Source organism: Corapipo altera, unplaced genomic scaffold (genome assembly GCF_003945725.1).
Source record: "Corapipo altera isolate COAL_440 unplaced genomic scaffold, ASM394572v1 69, whole genome shotgun sequence".
Taxonomy (NCBI): domain Eukaryota; kingdom Metazoa; phylum Chordata; class Aves; order Passeriformes; family Pipridae; genus Corapipo; species Corapipo altera.
Window position 1 is genome coordinate 5,610,002 of NW_020884908.1, and position 16,034 is coordinate 5,626,035.

Genomic DNA, 16,034 nt, shown 5'->3' on the forward strand with positions numbered 1-16,034 from the left:
GAGGCAGTGTGGGGGTGTGTGAGCTCAGCCGCCGGCTGGGGTCACACCACGACATCAGCTCCTTTTCCAAGGGGTGAACTACGACACGCATCCCGGCAGCTCAGCGGCGCTGAGCTTTCGCTGCGGGCCCGGAGAGAGTGCGGACGCTGCCATTTCAGCGGGGGGACGGCAGTGTGGGAGAACACGCGTGGGCCCCAAATCCCGCGGCCCCTCGGCACGCCGCCCCTTCCCCAGTCCCGCCGCCCGGAGCGCGGCAGCGCTGTAGCCGGGCCGGGACCGGGCAGGGTCCCTTGTGCCGGGGGCCGGGGGCGCAGCGCGGTGCGGCCCCGCGGAGGGGAGGCAGCGCCGCCTCGCTGCCCCGAAAGCCGCCAGTGCCGCCCTCCCCCCGCGCGTCCTCACCTTGTCGCTACCCGCCTCCTCCTCCTCCTCCTCCTGCTCCTTCTCCTCCTCCTCCTCCTCCTCCTCCTGCTCCTGGGCAGCCGCCCTCCGCCGCCGCCGCGCCGACATCGCGCCGCGGGAGCGCAGCGCCCACCCGGCGGGGAGCGGGCGCAGGCGGAGCCGCGGTCGGGACGGGGAGGGCGCTGAGGCCGCGCCGCGGAGCCCGCTCGCCGCCGCCGCCGCCTCCTCCTCCTTCTCCTCCTGCTCGGAGCCCGGCGCTGTCCCTGCCGCCGGGGAGGCGGCGCTCCGGCTGCGGACGCCGCCGCGGCTTCGGAGGCGGCTGCCCGGGAGCGGAGAAGCTCCGCGGCGGCGGCGGCAGCGGCTGGGGCGGAGCGGAGCGGGCGGGGCGCTGTGGCCCAGGTGCGCCCGGCGCTCCGCCTCCGCCGCTGGCACCGCCCCGGGGAGGGCGGCGATCGGCCGGGCCCGCCGTGCTCCCGGCGCGGTACCTCGCAGGGTGTCCTGTGCACCAAGGGCGGGGTGGCCGCGGCGGTGGGCACCCGCAAACCCCCGCAACGCGGGCGTGGAGCTTCAGGTTGTTCCGTCCTGATTGCCGGGATGGCCGCGGTCGCGCTGTGTGGCTGCAATCGGGCACGTCGGTGGAATCCCCTGGGAGACCGCGGCAGGAGTCTCCACGGAGCCCTTGTGTCAGCCCCTGGTCAGCGCCCCTGGACGCCCGTGCTGCAGCCCACGCTGGCATCGCTGGGCGTCTGTGGAGTGCTTTGCTTCCCTCCGGGATGCTCATGCCCACCTGCTCTGTGCCCATTTATAAAGGCAGGTGCGGTGCTTGGCTCGTCCCTGCCCCACCATGCCAAGCGCCCTTGCCAGGTATGGTGCCACCAGCCCTTACAGCAAAGAAACACACCTCCCTACGAGCTCAGAGTCAAGAGAAATGCCCTGCGAGGCCAGTTACGCAGGCTGAATTCCTGCAGCTGCCCTTTTACAGTGCCTGTGCCTACTCTCTGCCTGGCCATGGCAACAGCTGTCTGCCCCGGAGTATTCCCATGAAGACACTGAGTCTAGATGTCACTTCAATGTCCGCACACTGGTTTGCTGTGCCTGCAAACTCAGGGCCAGCACCTCTTCCAAGACGGTGTCTAGCCGCTCCTGCTGTCATCTGCGTTATCCATATGGTGACTGGAGCTTGATTGGTTTTATTTCATTATGTAAACAACATTATTATTATGTCCCTTCAAAGGTATGCTTGGCATGTTTTTAGTGTAAATGCCATGGTTCAGGAAGTTAGAGTGAGATGCTGTGAATGGACACGGGTTATGGCATTGGTAAACTGACTCCAATCTTGCTGCCAAAAAGTGTGAACCCTCTGGTATTCAGGAAGAGCAGCCACTTATGTGAAAGGTTTTACCTGTGCACTGCTGACAGTGCCAGGAAGTAGCATGCCTGCAGCATCCCCAAGCATGTGCAAAAAGCTGGTGTGCTAAGCGAAAGGCTGCTCTAGCACAAGGCAAAGCAGAGACCCAATGCCAGGCCAGACAAACCACAGAGGCAGTTTTTGACACTGAGACCCTTATGGACAAAGGTGACAGTGGCAGCCCACTGCTGCTCAGCGATATGGCTGCATGGCCTGGACTCTCCAGCACTTTGCTCTTGTCAAGCATAAATTTAATGTATTTCTCTGTAAGTGAAATAATATGGGGGGAAATTTTGTTGGAAAAACTCAGCTCTTCTTCCTCTGAATATGAGAGGGTGAGAAAGAGTTCTCCAGTAGCTACGAAACCTAAACCATACAGGAGTAGAGTGGACCCCAGTGGATAATGAGGTGTCCTTTCCACTCTCTCCTCTACCAGTATGTTTCTGCTACTGAGTTTTTTCTTGTGAGTCTTTATCCAGCAAAGCTCTCAGAAGAAACCAGTTTCCCTTACTTCAAGTGCAAGATGTGCATTTACCCTGTTGGCACTGCAAATGGGAGGAGCTATAAACATGGGAAAAGCTATAAACATGGGAAAGCATAAACATTTATTTTCTCCATGCAGAGAAAATAAGTGGTTTGTCTGGTCTCTGAAGCTTTACCACCCATGGTGGGTGCAGCATGTGCAGCAGACATCCAGGCTGTTTCCCCTGGCATGCAGGTCGCACACATGGGTCAGTAGTCTGGGTTAGGGTGGACCTCAAGAGCTACATCCACCATGGAGCAGCTGAGTCTAGACAAAGAAGTCTGTGCCTTGTTATAACCCTTCCTGGTAAACCTGGCCTGAAAAATGCAAGGCTGAGAATGATCAGATGCTATGCTTTTGCCACAGAAAAGACCTTTCTGTGGTTGACAGGACAGAGACAATGCTTCAATACCTGCATAAAGATCATTAAGTGTATCTTTACATCCCATCCAGGAGAAGAGTAAGATCCTCCATTTCTCCTATATCTTTGCTCCGCCCTTAACCTAAACAGTGAAGGGGAAAAGGATTAATCTAGAAAAGCTCAGAGGAAAAAATAATTGTTTAGCAAATGGTGTGATGGAAGAAAGTAGCAATAATGGCAAACAAGGAAAGGTGAAGTACTCGAAACATATTAATGAGCAGAGGCAAGGCAAGTGCAAGAAGATGAGTCACTGCATTTCGGGAATAATAAAGGCAGCAAGCAATGAACAACTGGTGACAGTGGGGTGAGGGAGTGAGCAATCTTCTGGGCAGGGCCACTGAGAGAAAGAGAATAAAAAACAAGGACCAGGCCCCAGCAGGATCAGGTGAGAATCCATCCCTAGCTTCACTCCTTCTCTCTCCTGGCTGGGTGTTCCTGCTGCTGTCACCCACAAAGTGCTCAGAAATGTGAGGAGGGACAGCAAAAGTAGCTGTATCACAGCAAAGTTTTTCAAGCCTCTCCAGCTCAGAGGAAAGAGGCAGGGGGCTCCCAGAAGAGCTGTGGGTCAGGGGCTTAGGGATAAAGCAGACTGTGGGAGTGTGGCTGTTGCGCTTCTGAGCTGCAGCACCTTGCAGTCATGGGAGCCCAGTACATCTCTTGAGTGCAGCTGGTTAGACTGGTCGGATGGGAATTTTCCAAGTCAACACCCTGTTACTCAGGTTCCTTTGGGGCAAGTAACTACACTGTCTGGAATGTAATATCACCTCTCCAAACGTTGTGACCGTGCACGGTTTCACAGCATGTGGCAGAAACCGCCACGTTCTCTGTGGAAAAAGGTATCAGCGTGTCGGCCACTGACTTTTCTGATATGCAAATATTATCACCTCTGTTGGATGGATTTCAGTATCTTGATGTGTGAGACCTTGGAGGTTTTTGCTGCTCTGTCTTGCCTTTGCTTTCTCCTTGTATTCCCACATGAATTTAGTGGCTCATAGCTGCCAGTAAACAACCCAAACCTCAGCTACCTACACAACATTATCTGTGCAGGAAAGCCCCTAACAAGCACATCCTTGTACTTCCCCCAGCTGCCCAAAGTTAAGACACATCACCCGCCCTGGCCATGCTTCCTCCTGCACTCCAATTATCCACAGCAGGCAGATCTGCCTTGCCTTGCTGCCTGCTGAGCCGGGAGCTGCTTCTCTGTCCTGCGCCTCAACCTACGTACAGAAGGAGGAGTTCTCTGCAGGCAGACGCAAAACTAGAGCCCTGACATTAAAACAGTTATGTAAGCCCTTACACAAGCTGCATACAGCCTCCAGACAGAAAGGCAGCTGGCATGGGGCTGCTACTGTCTCTGCTGACCAACAGAAAGGCTCTTGCATGGGAGAGAAGCAGAGCAGAGCTGCTTTGTAGGTGCTACAGCAGAAGGAAATGGAAGGAACTGGTTCACTGTCCCCTCCAGTGCTGAAGAACAGAAAATATCCAGCTCAAAATGTGTTGGAAAGAATGGCACATCTGCAGCTGTAACACTGAGGATCCCTATTGCTGGCAGTCTTGGAAACAGGAGTGGTTTGCAGGTTTGGGGTTGGTTTTTTTTAAAGGATTCCTACTAATACACAGAAATGAGAGAAATGGAAAATATCAATATCAGCATAGACAGCACTGTCAAGCCATGTCAACAACAGTTCAGTATCCCCTTAGAAAATATTAATTATGAACAATATTGTAATGTGCTGCATTTAATAAATTTGTAATCTTTTTGCATCCTTAGATCATTATAAAGAGGATAACCGCAAGCCAGAAAGAAGCAGAGGGAACAGCGATACGACAGCCTCAGATCAGGCTGTGTGTTTGTTCTTCAAAGCACAAGACTAGCTATTAATACCCTGTGCTCCCCTGACAAAACAAAGAGCTGCAAAACACTGCCTGGTGCTGCCTTGAGATGGCGCATGAGAGCAGGGCATGGGAGCCCAGGTGCTTGGGATATGCTTGAAGCTGAAATTCCGGGTCAGAAGCTCATAATTACACAACCTGTGCACTCTGAGATGAATCCTCCTCCAGCTCTAAGCACTAGACTCACATGCTGAAAAAAAAAAAAAGGAAAGCTGCAGTGGAATATAGGCTTGTATGAGTAAAAAAAGAGGCTTCTTTTCCCCCTTTAAATGAGTACAGCATGAACTCTAATACTCTCTTGCTGGGTTTAACACAGGTCAGAAGGCAGGGGTGCTTTGGCAAGACATCCTGAACTGAGCATACATATCTATATTTTAGTAATTTAAATCCATTGACAGCAGTGAGTTGTTCCTTTATGTTTAGATAATAGGTCATGATCTGTTTACATTTGCTAGTCTGGCATAAAAACATCATAGTCTGTGGTATTTGTGGTCAATTATTTGCTTATTAGTTGCACATTTGAACTTTATAAAACAGGCCACTTGTGTACCAGCAAAAACCAAAACAAACAAAACAAACTGACCTCATTATTTCCAAGTTATGCATAAAGTTTGAGGAACATAATCTAGTGACCGCTGTGAAAGCTCTGGCAGCAGAAACCTTTGCCCCAGGCTGCTGTCACCTTTTGTTTGGTCCAAATGACTGAGTATTGCACAGCTACTGAGTTATTCTTGATCCTTCCTTCCTACCGCAATCCCAGGGATGTTCTTGCTTTTTTGGAAAAAAAAAAAAAAAGAAAGAAAAGGGTTCATATGCAATGGGTGCTTGGCAAGCTACTGTCATTTTCATATTACGTGTGAAATTAATTCTTGAACTTGTTTGAGGCTGCCTGAACTTGCCATGAATCTGCAGCACACCCTTCCTATGAGATTTAACATGCACTGTATGTTATATTATCCATGCAGATCCTTTCTTTTCATACAAACCTCTGTTTGGAATACCATAATTTATTAGCTTGCAACTCTTCGATGCTGGCAGGAGCTGTGGGTGCAGAAAAAGGTGGAGACAAGACTGATGAGGAACCAGACTGGCTGATGCCAGGGGTAGAGACCACACATTTGCAACTCCAGCTGAAGAGGTAATCACTGGATTGTTTAAAGGGACTAACGGCACCACTCTGTCAAAACACAAGTGACTACCAGAGAGGAAAGAGGAGCTGGCTCCATTCTAGACAAGTCCCATGAAATGTAGCACTGACAGAATTGGCTGTTCCCCTGCAGATTCAGTCTAAAGTATCTGGAGAAACTAGCTGACCCTGCGTGTGGTTTGGGCAGGACTGAAGAACAAACTGCCTTCATAAAGTTTTATGAGATGCTTTTAAAAAGGCCTCACTAGTTACACAGCAATTCCTTCAGGTGACCCCACAGCCGAGGCTGCTGCACAGTAGCTCACCAGCACCTTCCGAGTGGTACCAGCCTGGTGGAGACTCAGGGCGTGCTGGGACAGCTGGTCCCTCTCAGGACAAGACTGGGAGCCCTGAGCCACAGGCTGCAGCAGACAGGGCAGGAGAGAGGAAGAACAGGCCAGTTGCCTCCTACACAGTTCTCATCACTCTGTCTGGCAAAACCTTCTTGATAGGAGAAACTTGCCCAAACAAACCCATTGTGCCCAGTGCACTTCCCAGCAGTTCCCAGATATGAGGGCAAGCCCCAGTCCCATCAGTGGGTATTTTGCCATCTTCTTATGCTGAGACAAAACTGTTTGGCAGTTTCAGCAACATCTCCTATTCTCAGGTCAGAGTAATGTTTGCATGTGAAGTATTTACTGTTTACTTGATTTGTGGTGCACAGAGCACAGCTTGCACTTTGCTTTCTGTCACTGAATTTGCTCCCACCACCACCTTTTTATACCACTTTCAAGAAGTTGTATGTCATTTCATTTAATTGAACTCTAGTATTACCCACCCTATTACATTTGAGTTCATAAGAAAAGTTCATCTAAGGTATGAGCAGGCATATCACCATTGATTTTTAGCAGTTTATGAAATATCACTCTGTTTTGCCAGCAATACCATCTTACTATCTTATCTCAAGGGACAGGAGGAGCATTATGGCACACTTGCAGTGTATTTTATAAGTGGTGATCAGCCGACAGGATGCAATTAAGCCAAGTATTACAGTCACGATCTGGAAAGGTTGCCCTGTAAAGTCTTGGTTTGCTGCCATTTTGTTGTGATAGTCTTCAGATTGAAGTACATCCTGTACTTTAAAAAGGTGTTCCTGCATATTCACTTAGGTGAATTCTCTGAGAGTTATCTTCCAGGGGTATAGTCATAAAGATACACTCACTAGAAATTACTGGTTATACCTTTGGCATCTTTGACATCTCTCTGCAAACCCTGTGTACCGGAACTCTGTTAAACAAAATCCAGAGCTCTTTACTAGGGGAAGATATGTTGAGAGAAGTGTCTTCCCCTTACCTAAAGACCTAAGAAAATGTGAACTTCGAAAGACAGAGACTCATGGCCTCTTCTTCTTTTTAAGATTCCAGGCTTGTGGTTGAAAGCCTCTCAGCAAATCTTGACTAGTGACTTCTGGATGTATGCCACAGCACTCCTGTTCTTGATCTCACTCTTCTCCTCCCTAAGTAACCAGCATATGCGGGGATGGCTGTCAGCAAATTCTTCTTATGCCTCTTTTTCTTGCCTGAAGGTGCCAGATTTATTGGGAAAGCACTTGATCCTGGACAGCCTCTTCTAGACACTTGCTCTGTGTGCTAAAAGGACCAAGGCATCTGGGGTCAATTAGGCTGTTCCCCATCCCCCAAATCCCTCAGCTGGCTGTCTGCCTTGATCACAGCGAAGGAGGGATCTGCAACACCAGAAGGACTGGGTTCTGGTTGCCCAAAAGAGGCACCAATTCTGCTTCTTAGCATTTTTAGCGCTCTCTGGGGCTCTGACTAAACTGGCTGGTCCTGAGACAGGTACTGCCGGAAGAGCAGGAGCCAAAATGGGAATGGAAAGCAACAACAGCAAGTGGCTTTCTACTGCTTCTACTGTTGTGCCAGACAGGTGCCTGCTTACCTGAAGCCTGCAGTGCAAAGCCAAAACAAGAGAAAGAAGAGTAGAACTGTATTTTCAGGCTCACTCACTCTTTGATCCACTCTTTGTAATTGCAAACTAAAGAAATTTCTTGTTTGCAATAAAAGAAGACTCACTTTCAGCCAGCTGCTGTACCAACATGGTGTGTTCTGAACAGCATCTATCATGCCCTCATGACAGCTAACCAAAGATAGTACTGGAAGAAATAAGTAAGATAGTGCTGTAAGATACCTGGGTACCTTACTGCAGCCAAGCACTCCCTACTGCCCTGTCTCTACTGCCAGTAGAGGTTCATGCAAGCTGCAGAACATGACTTGACTTCACTGGCTATGAGAGATGAAAAGGAAAACATGAATGTGAACAGAGCAGGAGCTGGTAGAGGAGAAACCTGTAGGAAAATTACAGTTTCCGCTGTGGGGCAAGAAATGGCAGTATGCTTTATCCCAGGAGTTCTTGGCAATGCCACTGCAAGCTGAGGTGAGAACTGGGATTCCAGCTCTCACAGTAGGAAATTACCCCTTCTGGATGCAGGATTTTTAGTGGTCTACGTCTCCTATCCTTTGCTAGAGAGAGGAAAGCACAGGGAAAATACCCCAAACCCTGAGCAATCCTCTTCTCCTATGGATTCAGCTTATTACAGAATGACCATCAGTCTTCCTGCTTCCTCAGCAGCTCCCAGGCTCTTCAGCATTTTCTCTGCCTTCTCTCTCACACCTCTGGAGAGCAGGTTCAGCCACCCTGTGCTTCCCTGCACAGGGCCAGTGTGTGAGGTACTTCATCCTCTCCCCCAGAGAAGGGGGTTGAGCCTGGCAGAAGCCACCACGTTCCCTGAGGCCTCTGAAGTTGCCACTCAGTCTATGGTATAGTGCTCGCAGTCCCTGTAACAAAACCTTGTGTGATTGTTGAGTCCAGTAAGATGACCTGGAGTTTGCAGGGCTGGATGGTGCCACACATCGGTGGGACAGAGGGAAGTAACTCCTTCCTGCTGCTCAATGTGCTGCCAGGCTGCTCTGCTCCAGGAAGTCCCAAAGAAAGGGATGGTTCACAATGGTGAAGGCTCCAGCCCTGGCCCCATCCAGGGAGATGCTCTTGCCCCTTCCATTACAGCACAGGAGCCTCTGCTGGCACAGGGCAGGCAGAAGCATCATATCCTTCATGATTACACAAATAGATTTGTACCTTTCTTTACTATATTCTAATAAAGTTACAAAGGAAACAGCCAGCCTCTGCAGGTCATGAGGTGTTAAGGTTTTGTGGTGGTGGGAAGGAGAGCACAGAGTCTGCCTGGCTGCTCTGCTGGGGCAGGGGCCTGGCCCCGGCAACACATAGTGACCCCTCCCTCAATATTTATCTGTGCACTGAGACTAACCATCCACTTTTTAAGCGAAGAGCTTGGAGGTGACAGTTCAGATAAAGTCCATTATTGATACAAAAACCCCGTAGACAAGTCCAGGTGTGTTTTTCGGCGGGCTGTAGGAGAGAGGCTAAAAGTATCGAGCTTGCACATTGCTCCTCATGCCCTTCTCAGCAGAGCCGGGTGCTTGAGATGGTCCTTACCTCTGCTAGGGAAGACACGGAGGACCTGCCTTGCCCTGTGGACACAGCGTTGTGCTTTCCAGCCACCGGCCCGGGAACGCTCCTCGCTAGGTGGAGCTGCCGGAGCGAGCACGGCAGCCCCAGGAACAGACTCCGGGAATCAGCCCCGGGATCCGGCCCCGAAAACAAGCCCCGGGATCGCCGGGGGCTCTCGGAGCCGCACCGAGTCCCAGCCCTGCTCCCGGAGCTCTTCGTGCTCCTGACAACGCCGATGTCCCTGGACTTGTTTCGGTTACACTGAAACTGAAACGGAGCAAGCAAACGAAGACGTGCTACAGAGTATACTGCTCTCGGCGATTTCTCCGTCATTTAGTCTAAATCTGCTAATCAATGCGCCCCCGTCAGCCTACGATGTGATGGAAAATGCTGAAATATGATTTTCTAAAAATCATAAAAATATGCATGTAATGATAGCCACTACCACCACTTTCTCCATCCCACCCCCATTAGATCATCAATTTAACGATTTCCAGTTCCCTGACGCTGGACTACCCTGTGCCAACAATTTCTAAGCTCTCTCTGCTGATTTCCATGGGGGGGCTGCTTAAAGATCCATAGTGGGAAGGGCCTACCGTACATATATTTGTGAAATACAGAGTGAAAGAAATTATATAAAAGCTCCAGCTATGCCAGTTAAATTTCCATATATTTTTGCTATCGATGTGGAACCAAAGTAAAGCCAGACATTATTTTTAGTCATACAGCATACATGGTTATCCATATCAACTAAGTGCTCACATGGATGCCAGGGTAAGGCCTGGACCCATACCCAACAACTGCAGTCGTAGGGACACTCACAGCCCTGTGCATGCTTGGGAGGCTCAACTGGCCAGCTGGGGCTGGGGGATGATGAGTGAACTTCTGTTGGATCTAAATTGCTATCTTTATGCCCACCTCACATGCACATACACTGCACAGTGGGAAATTTCTGTGCAGCAATGAACAACGAAAGAGAAAATGAAGGTAACCCTGGAAGTGTGGCACCTTCACAGCCCTTAGGCAAAGACAAAAGAGGGAGATGAAGCACCAGTGCTTCTTGTCCCTACTGTTACACACCTGGCTGACACATACACTTTGGCATGACTGTTAACAGCAGGTTTCTACAATAGTTTCCTTGCTTGTGTCTGATCAGCCACACGTGCACAGTCCTCACAGGGTTCCCCAAGCCCCAAGCAGGCCACCCAAAATCAACCACTCTGCAGACTGAGGTGTGCAGAGACAGCAGCAGTTCCCATCACTGCTGCTCCCATTTCCAGTAGAAAGAAGGGACATCCCTTCCACAAGGAATTCAGTCCTTAACAAGTACATGGTTAGAGGGAAATGCTTGTCTGAATGTCATGTCGCATCATGCACACATCTGTGCTGACCGACCCTGGAGGTATTTAAGAAGAGACTGGATGAGGCACTTAGTGCCGTGGTCTAGTTGACAGGGTGGTTGGGTCATGGTTGGACTTGATGATCTCAGAGGTCTTTTCAAATCTGGTTGATTCTGTGATTCTGTGATACTGTGGTTCTGTGACTGCAGTTCTCAGTAGCACCACACAGGAATAGACTGTCATGGCAACCCTGAGAAATCTGTTGTTCGCTAATCAGCAGTGGGTGCACCTGCAGCAGACCCCTGCATCCACTTTAAATAGTTTTATGATGTTTCCACACTTCATTGTAACAGGGGAGGTGGTGACAATCTTTGGAGATGTAAGCTGGACAAACTTCAGGTAAGGCTTGCCCTGTCGAGAGGGAAGCAAGCAATGAGGGCAGAGCCTAAGCAGGGCACGGGCCTCGGGGTGGGAGGGGGACTCGGAGCAGGACCTCACCAAGAATGGCCTCTGGTGAACCTGTGGATCCCGGAGAGACACTCAGCTCTTGTAATCCTGTCCTCCTGGCTTTCCTCCAGCAGAGGTCAGGCTGAACCAACGATCACAAATCAAAAGTAAAAATAACTACTCTGTTTCGGCAGCAAATATTTTCAATGCTCCAGAAAGGAGAAAAATATTTTGCCTTACTGAGGATACGGAACATACTTGAACATTTCACTTAAGAAAGCAAAAGAAATATTGAAATGGGAACAGAGGTGACTGCGAGCAGCAAACTTCAACAGTCTCCTCTTTGCAGCTGTTTTGAAAAGGCGATGACCAGGTCCTGTTTCCACTCAGTCTCAACCTCCATTCCCAGTTACTCTGGATACACTTCAGTGTAAATGAAATGAGAAATTCGGATAGGATATGGGGACCACAGCGTTATCGCGGCAAAGTGACGGGAGCGTGTCCTCAGAAGTGACTGGAAGCCCTGGGGGAAGGCAGAGCTCATAACATCCGCCACCAGCTGGAAAACTGTTACCCGCAGAAACAATTCCTGCGCGGTCAGAACATGTAAGTAATGCAGAGCGGTACCAGTCCTAGGAGGATGTCTCCAGTACACCTCCAGCTAGAGCTGGCAGCGTTTCATGGCCCTTGGCCCTCTGAAGAGCAAATCAGGGAGTCTTCAGTGGGGTCGCCCGCGAAGTGACGCCTCTGACTTTAGCTGTCACCAGAGATCTGCAGGCAGACACTCTGGGACAAGAATGCTAAAAAGCAGGCAGGTGAGACGTACCCAAAGACCTGGCTCCTGAAAATTTTTCTGGCCAGCGTTGTCTCAGTTTATTGCCTAGTGAGAGGACACAGAGGATGGCATTTCATGCGTGGAATTTTAATGATAACTTTATTATATTTTAGTGTATTACTGGCCTGCGATTTTGTAGTCTTACAAGAAATTTCCGTTTCCACATCTCCATTAAATGTCTGATTCATTTTCTTGGCTCGTGGTAATGCCTCAAGCTACATCACTAAAGCATCAGCACTCTGTATTAGATAAATATAAGACCAAGTCTGATTAACCTATTAACTATTTTTAATTAGCTTTTACTGTTCTTCAGATATTCCGTGTTTTTGAGGAAGCAGAAAGAGAATGAGAGCAGGCTGGTACAATAGAGATGTATAGAGCTAGCATATGGACCGAGATTATTCATCATCATTGGCAGCAGCTCTGCTGTAGGGAATCTTGCAACAACATCACAATTTTCCTGCTAGAGCGAATGCCATAATGGACACATTTGTGGAGTGAATTATGGGCAAGATAGAAAAAATTTAAATCTTTATAGCGTTTTTATGCTCTGTCTTCCTTTTTGGTAATCAGATCTTGATTAAGAGTTGGAATTAGCACCCAGAAGAACATTAGGCTTTCCTGGCTCGGTTCCTTTCCACCACGTAGGGCAGGCAACAAATGATTCAGTGGCTTTACAGTAGTGCTACAACAAAAAGGTGTCTAAATGCCTATACATTACTTTAGGAAAGTAACCGACTGCTTGCTTGCAATGAGGAACATATGGTAAAATATTTTATTTGCTGAATAAAGGGACTGCTTGGTTTAGTTCAGACAGCTCCCTCTCCCAGTCACGATGACTTATCGGGACAAAAGCAGGGCAGGGTTGGAGTCCCTGTCCCCGCTGCTGGAGGGCTGGAAGAGCTCAGTGTAGGGCAGAGCCAGCGCTCCCTCGGAGGCAGCACCCCGCGCACAGCTGGACCCCGCGGGCGGCGCGGTGCACTGACCTGCAGTGCGAGTCTTGTCTCATCACCTTGAGAAACCTCTGACTCTACAATGCCAAAGCACTTTGGACCTTTTAATTTTAGGTGTCATCATGGGGGTTTTTTGTTGTTGTTGTTGTGGGGGTTTTTTTGTTTGTTTGTTTGGAGTTTTTTTCTCCGTTCAGGTATGCTGGGACCATTCCGGCCAAGATGAATTTCGGAAGCAGAGCTGCACCAGTACTCGTACTTCCTACACCTCGAACGAGCAAACAAATAACCACAGTTTTTTTCTGACAACGCTTCTTCTGTACACCTCTGACTTCATTCATACCTCCTCTTCTCTTCCGTCCGCAGTGACCGGGGTCCCCATCTCACCTCAACCCCTCCCTGCCGCCGGCCCCCGCCCCTCGCTGACCGGGACCCCACTGCCCCGGCTGCCCTGCCACCCCCCGGGGTCTCCAGGTGCTGCCTCCCCGAGGCCCAGCGGGCTTTGGTGGGGAGCTGCCCTCCTCTCGTGGCTTTGCCTCCCCCGGGCTGCTGCTCGCCCTTGCTCCCCGCTGCCCCGGCCGCGGGCCGGCCGCTCGCTCCTCCTCTCCACCCGCACCCCCACTCCCCCCCCCGCTCGCCCGGCGGCTGCTCCCTCCATTATTTAGCTGGGTAGTTGCTTTATCTGCAGCGGTGAAGCGTTTACGATGAGACCCAGTGAAACTGGTGAAACGCAGCCGGGTGTTGGTGAGCAGCGGGTCCGCCCAGTAATCCAAATCCCATCTGCTCCAGTATATTGGCTGCGGCGTTTTCAGGCTGCGGTTTGCTCACCCCGTTAGTGAAGTTTGTTGCTGGGATGGGTTTCACCCCCACCGCTGCCTGGATGCTCACGGTGCCCCCCACCCACTGCTCCGTTGCTCAGCGACACAGCACAGCCCCCGGCTGCCCTCTGAGTAACTTTGCCTGGCTACAGCTTAGGGAAAACAGAAACTGAGTACGGAAAATGAACTAAATATTGATATTTTTCGAGTATTTCTGGTTGACAGTTATTAAAGACAGAGAGGAAGTAACGCTGACGACTGCTTTTGAATCCGTTCCTCATGCACCGGCAGCTCTGTGGGCGCCATCCAACCTAGGATGCTATTTTTGAAAAAAAGAAGTTGCACGAGGCGGCCCCCAAAGAAACACTCGTTTTTTTCAAGATGCTATCCGTTCCTTACAGTAGGAAAGGAGGAGAAGAGTTTGTGCGGGAGAGATCGTTTTGTTTTGCTTCCCCTGGAGAACAAGCCCAGAGGCGCCGAGCGGTGAACTCCCGCCCGGGCCGGGAAGGAGGAGAAGAGCGAGTGGAACGGGCGGTGCCGCTGCCCACGGGCCGAGCTCGGGGCTGGTAGCGCAGCCCCCGCATGATCCCAGTGCGGGCTCAGGCCCCGCTTCCCCCCTCCACCAGCGCGGACCCGTGGCCGAAGGCAGAACTCCCTCGGGACGCTCCGAGTAGGGAGGCAGCGGGGCCGGGTCGGCGGGGGGAGCCCCTGTTCCCGCACCGTCTCCTCTGCAGAAGGGGGGAAAAGCGGCTCCCCTGCGTGCTGGACACGTAGGGAGGCCGCCCCGCGCCTGCCTCACGGCTTCCAAACCCGGTTTAGTATTTCTCCCCTCTCTCTAATTCAAATGCAAATCGGTCGCTCTCACGGGCAGGCTCCCCGCTCCCCACGCCCGCTGCCTGAGCCGAGCCTCGGCGCGCCCGGGGCTGCGGGGCCGGTCGTGCGGGGTTGCCTCGGCCGAGAGCTCGCTGGTTCCACTCAAACAGGCGGGTTTTACTTTTAGAATAATTGAGGAGTGACCCAAGGACAAAATAATAATAATAATAATAATAATAATAAAAAATTCAAACTCGGAGACTTAACTCGAGCTTCCCGGAGGTGCCCTTCGTGTGGCTGTGCCAAAGTTAAGGCAAGGCAAGATCTTGCCCTACGCGCCCTTTCCCCAAGTGCCTTTTTTTTTTTGCACCTTTGTAAATTAATCTAAAAGAATTCCAAGCAACAAGGGATTATTTAAAAATAAAAGGAAACATCGTCGCAGGTAGAGGATCAACATGCTTCAGCTAAGAAATATTTTTTAAAAATTCACACCATCCCCTTTTTCTACGCTCGAGAAAATCGTGTTCCCCACAGGTACAAGCACTTCGGGCACAGACAGCACAGGATAAAAACTGTTTAGGGTGATTTTGCGTCACTCCTCTTTTCGCGGAACGCTCTTTGGAGGCTACATGGGATTTTTTTCCATTCTAGCCTTAGACGACGGGAAGAGCCGCGAGCAACCGGGGATGTTTGGGACAAGTGTCTGAGGGGCTCGAGTGTTCAACATCGGTCAGTGGTCGGCCCAGCGGGACGAACACGCGGTTCCACCTTGCAGCGGGTACAGAGAGCACCCGCGCAGGTCCAGAGGCGTGCGGGAAGAGTCAGGTCGGTCCGCACCACCCGCATCCCTGGGAGGCACTGAGGCAGGCCCGGCCCAGCAGGGACTCGAGCAGCTCCGCTCCGTGGAGTCATTCCCAGGGCACAGAGACAGTGACATTGAGAGAAAGAAAGGAAAAAGGGGGAAAAAATAAGGTAAAAAAAGGAAAAGGAAAGAAAAAGAAGGAAAAAGAAAAAAGGAAAAAGAAGGAAAAAGAAAAAAAGAAGGAAAAAGGAGGAAAAAGAAGGAAAAAGGAGGAAAAAGAAGGAAGGAAGGAAGGAAGGAAGGAAGGAGAGGGTGATATGAATAGATAAAAAGAGGAGGAAAATACAGGGCGAAAAATTATATGAGAAAGGGGAAAGAAAAAAAAGAGAGAGAAAGGGAAAACGGAAAAGGAAACGAGAGAGAAAAGGAAAAAGAAATAAAAGAAATAAAAAGTAGAAAAATTCAAATAACTTAAAAAATTAAAATAAAACCTGAAAGTAAAGGGGAGAGGAAAAAGCAAAGGAGAAGGAAAAGCAAGAAAGAAAATTTAAAGGAAGAGGAAAAAAGGGAAAGGAAAAAAAAAGAGAAAAAAGAGGAGAGAGAGAAAAAAAGGAAAAAAGGAGAGGAAAAGGGAGAGAAAAAAAGGTAAGGAAAAGGGAAAAGAAAAACGGAAAGGAAAAATGAAAGGACAAGGTGAAGGAAAGAGAAGAAAA

General features: G+C 50.2%; 1 protein-coding gene across 1 annotated transcript in view; it reads right to left on the reverse strand.

Moving 5' to 3' along the window:
- Positions 1-507, reverse strand: part of CDS1 (CDP-diacylglycerol synthase 1) — a 32,542-nt gene extending 32,035 nt beyond the window's left edge. Inside the window, exon 1 of the mRNA XM_027652864.1 lies at positions 400-507. Within this exon, the coding sequence (XP_027508665.1) occupies positions 400-507 (108 nt within the window). The remainder of the gene's footprint in view (positions 1-399) is intronic.
- Positions 508-16,034: the final 15,527 nt, after the last annotated feature.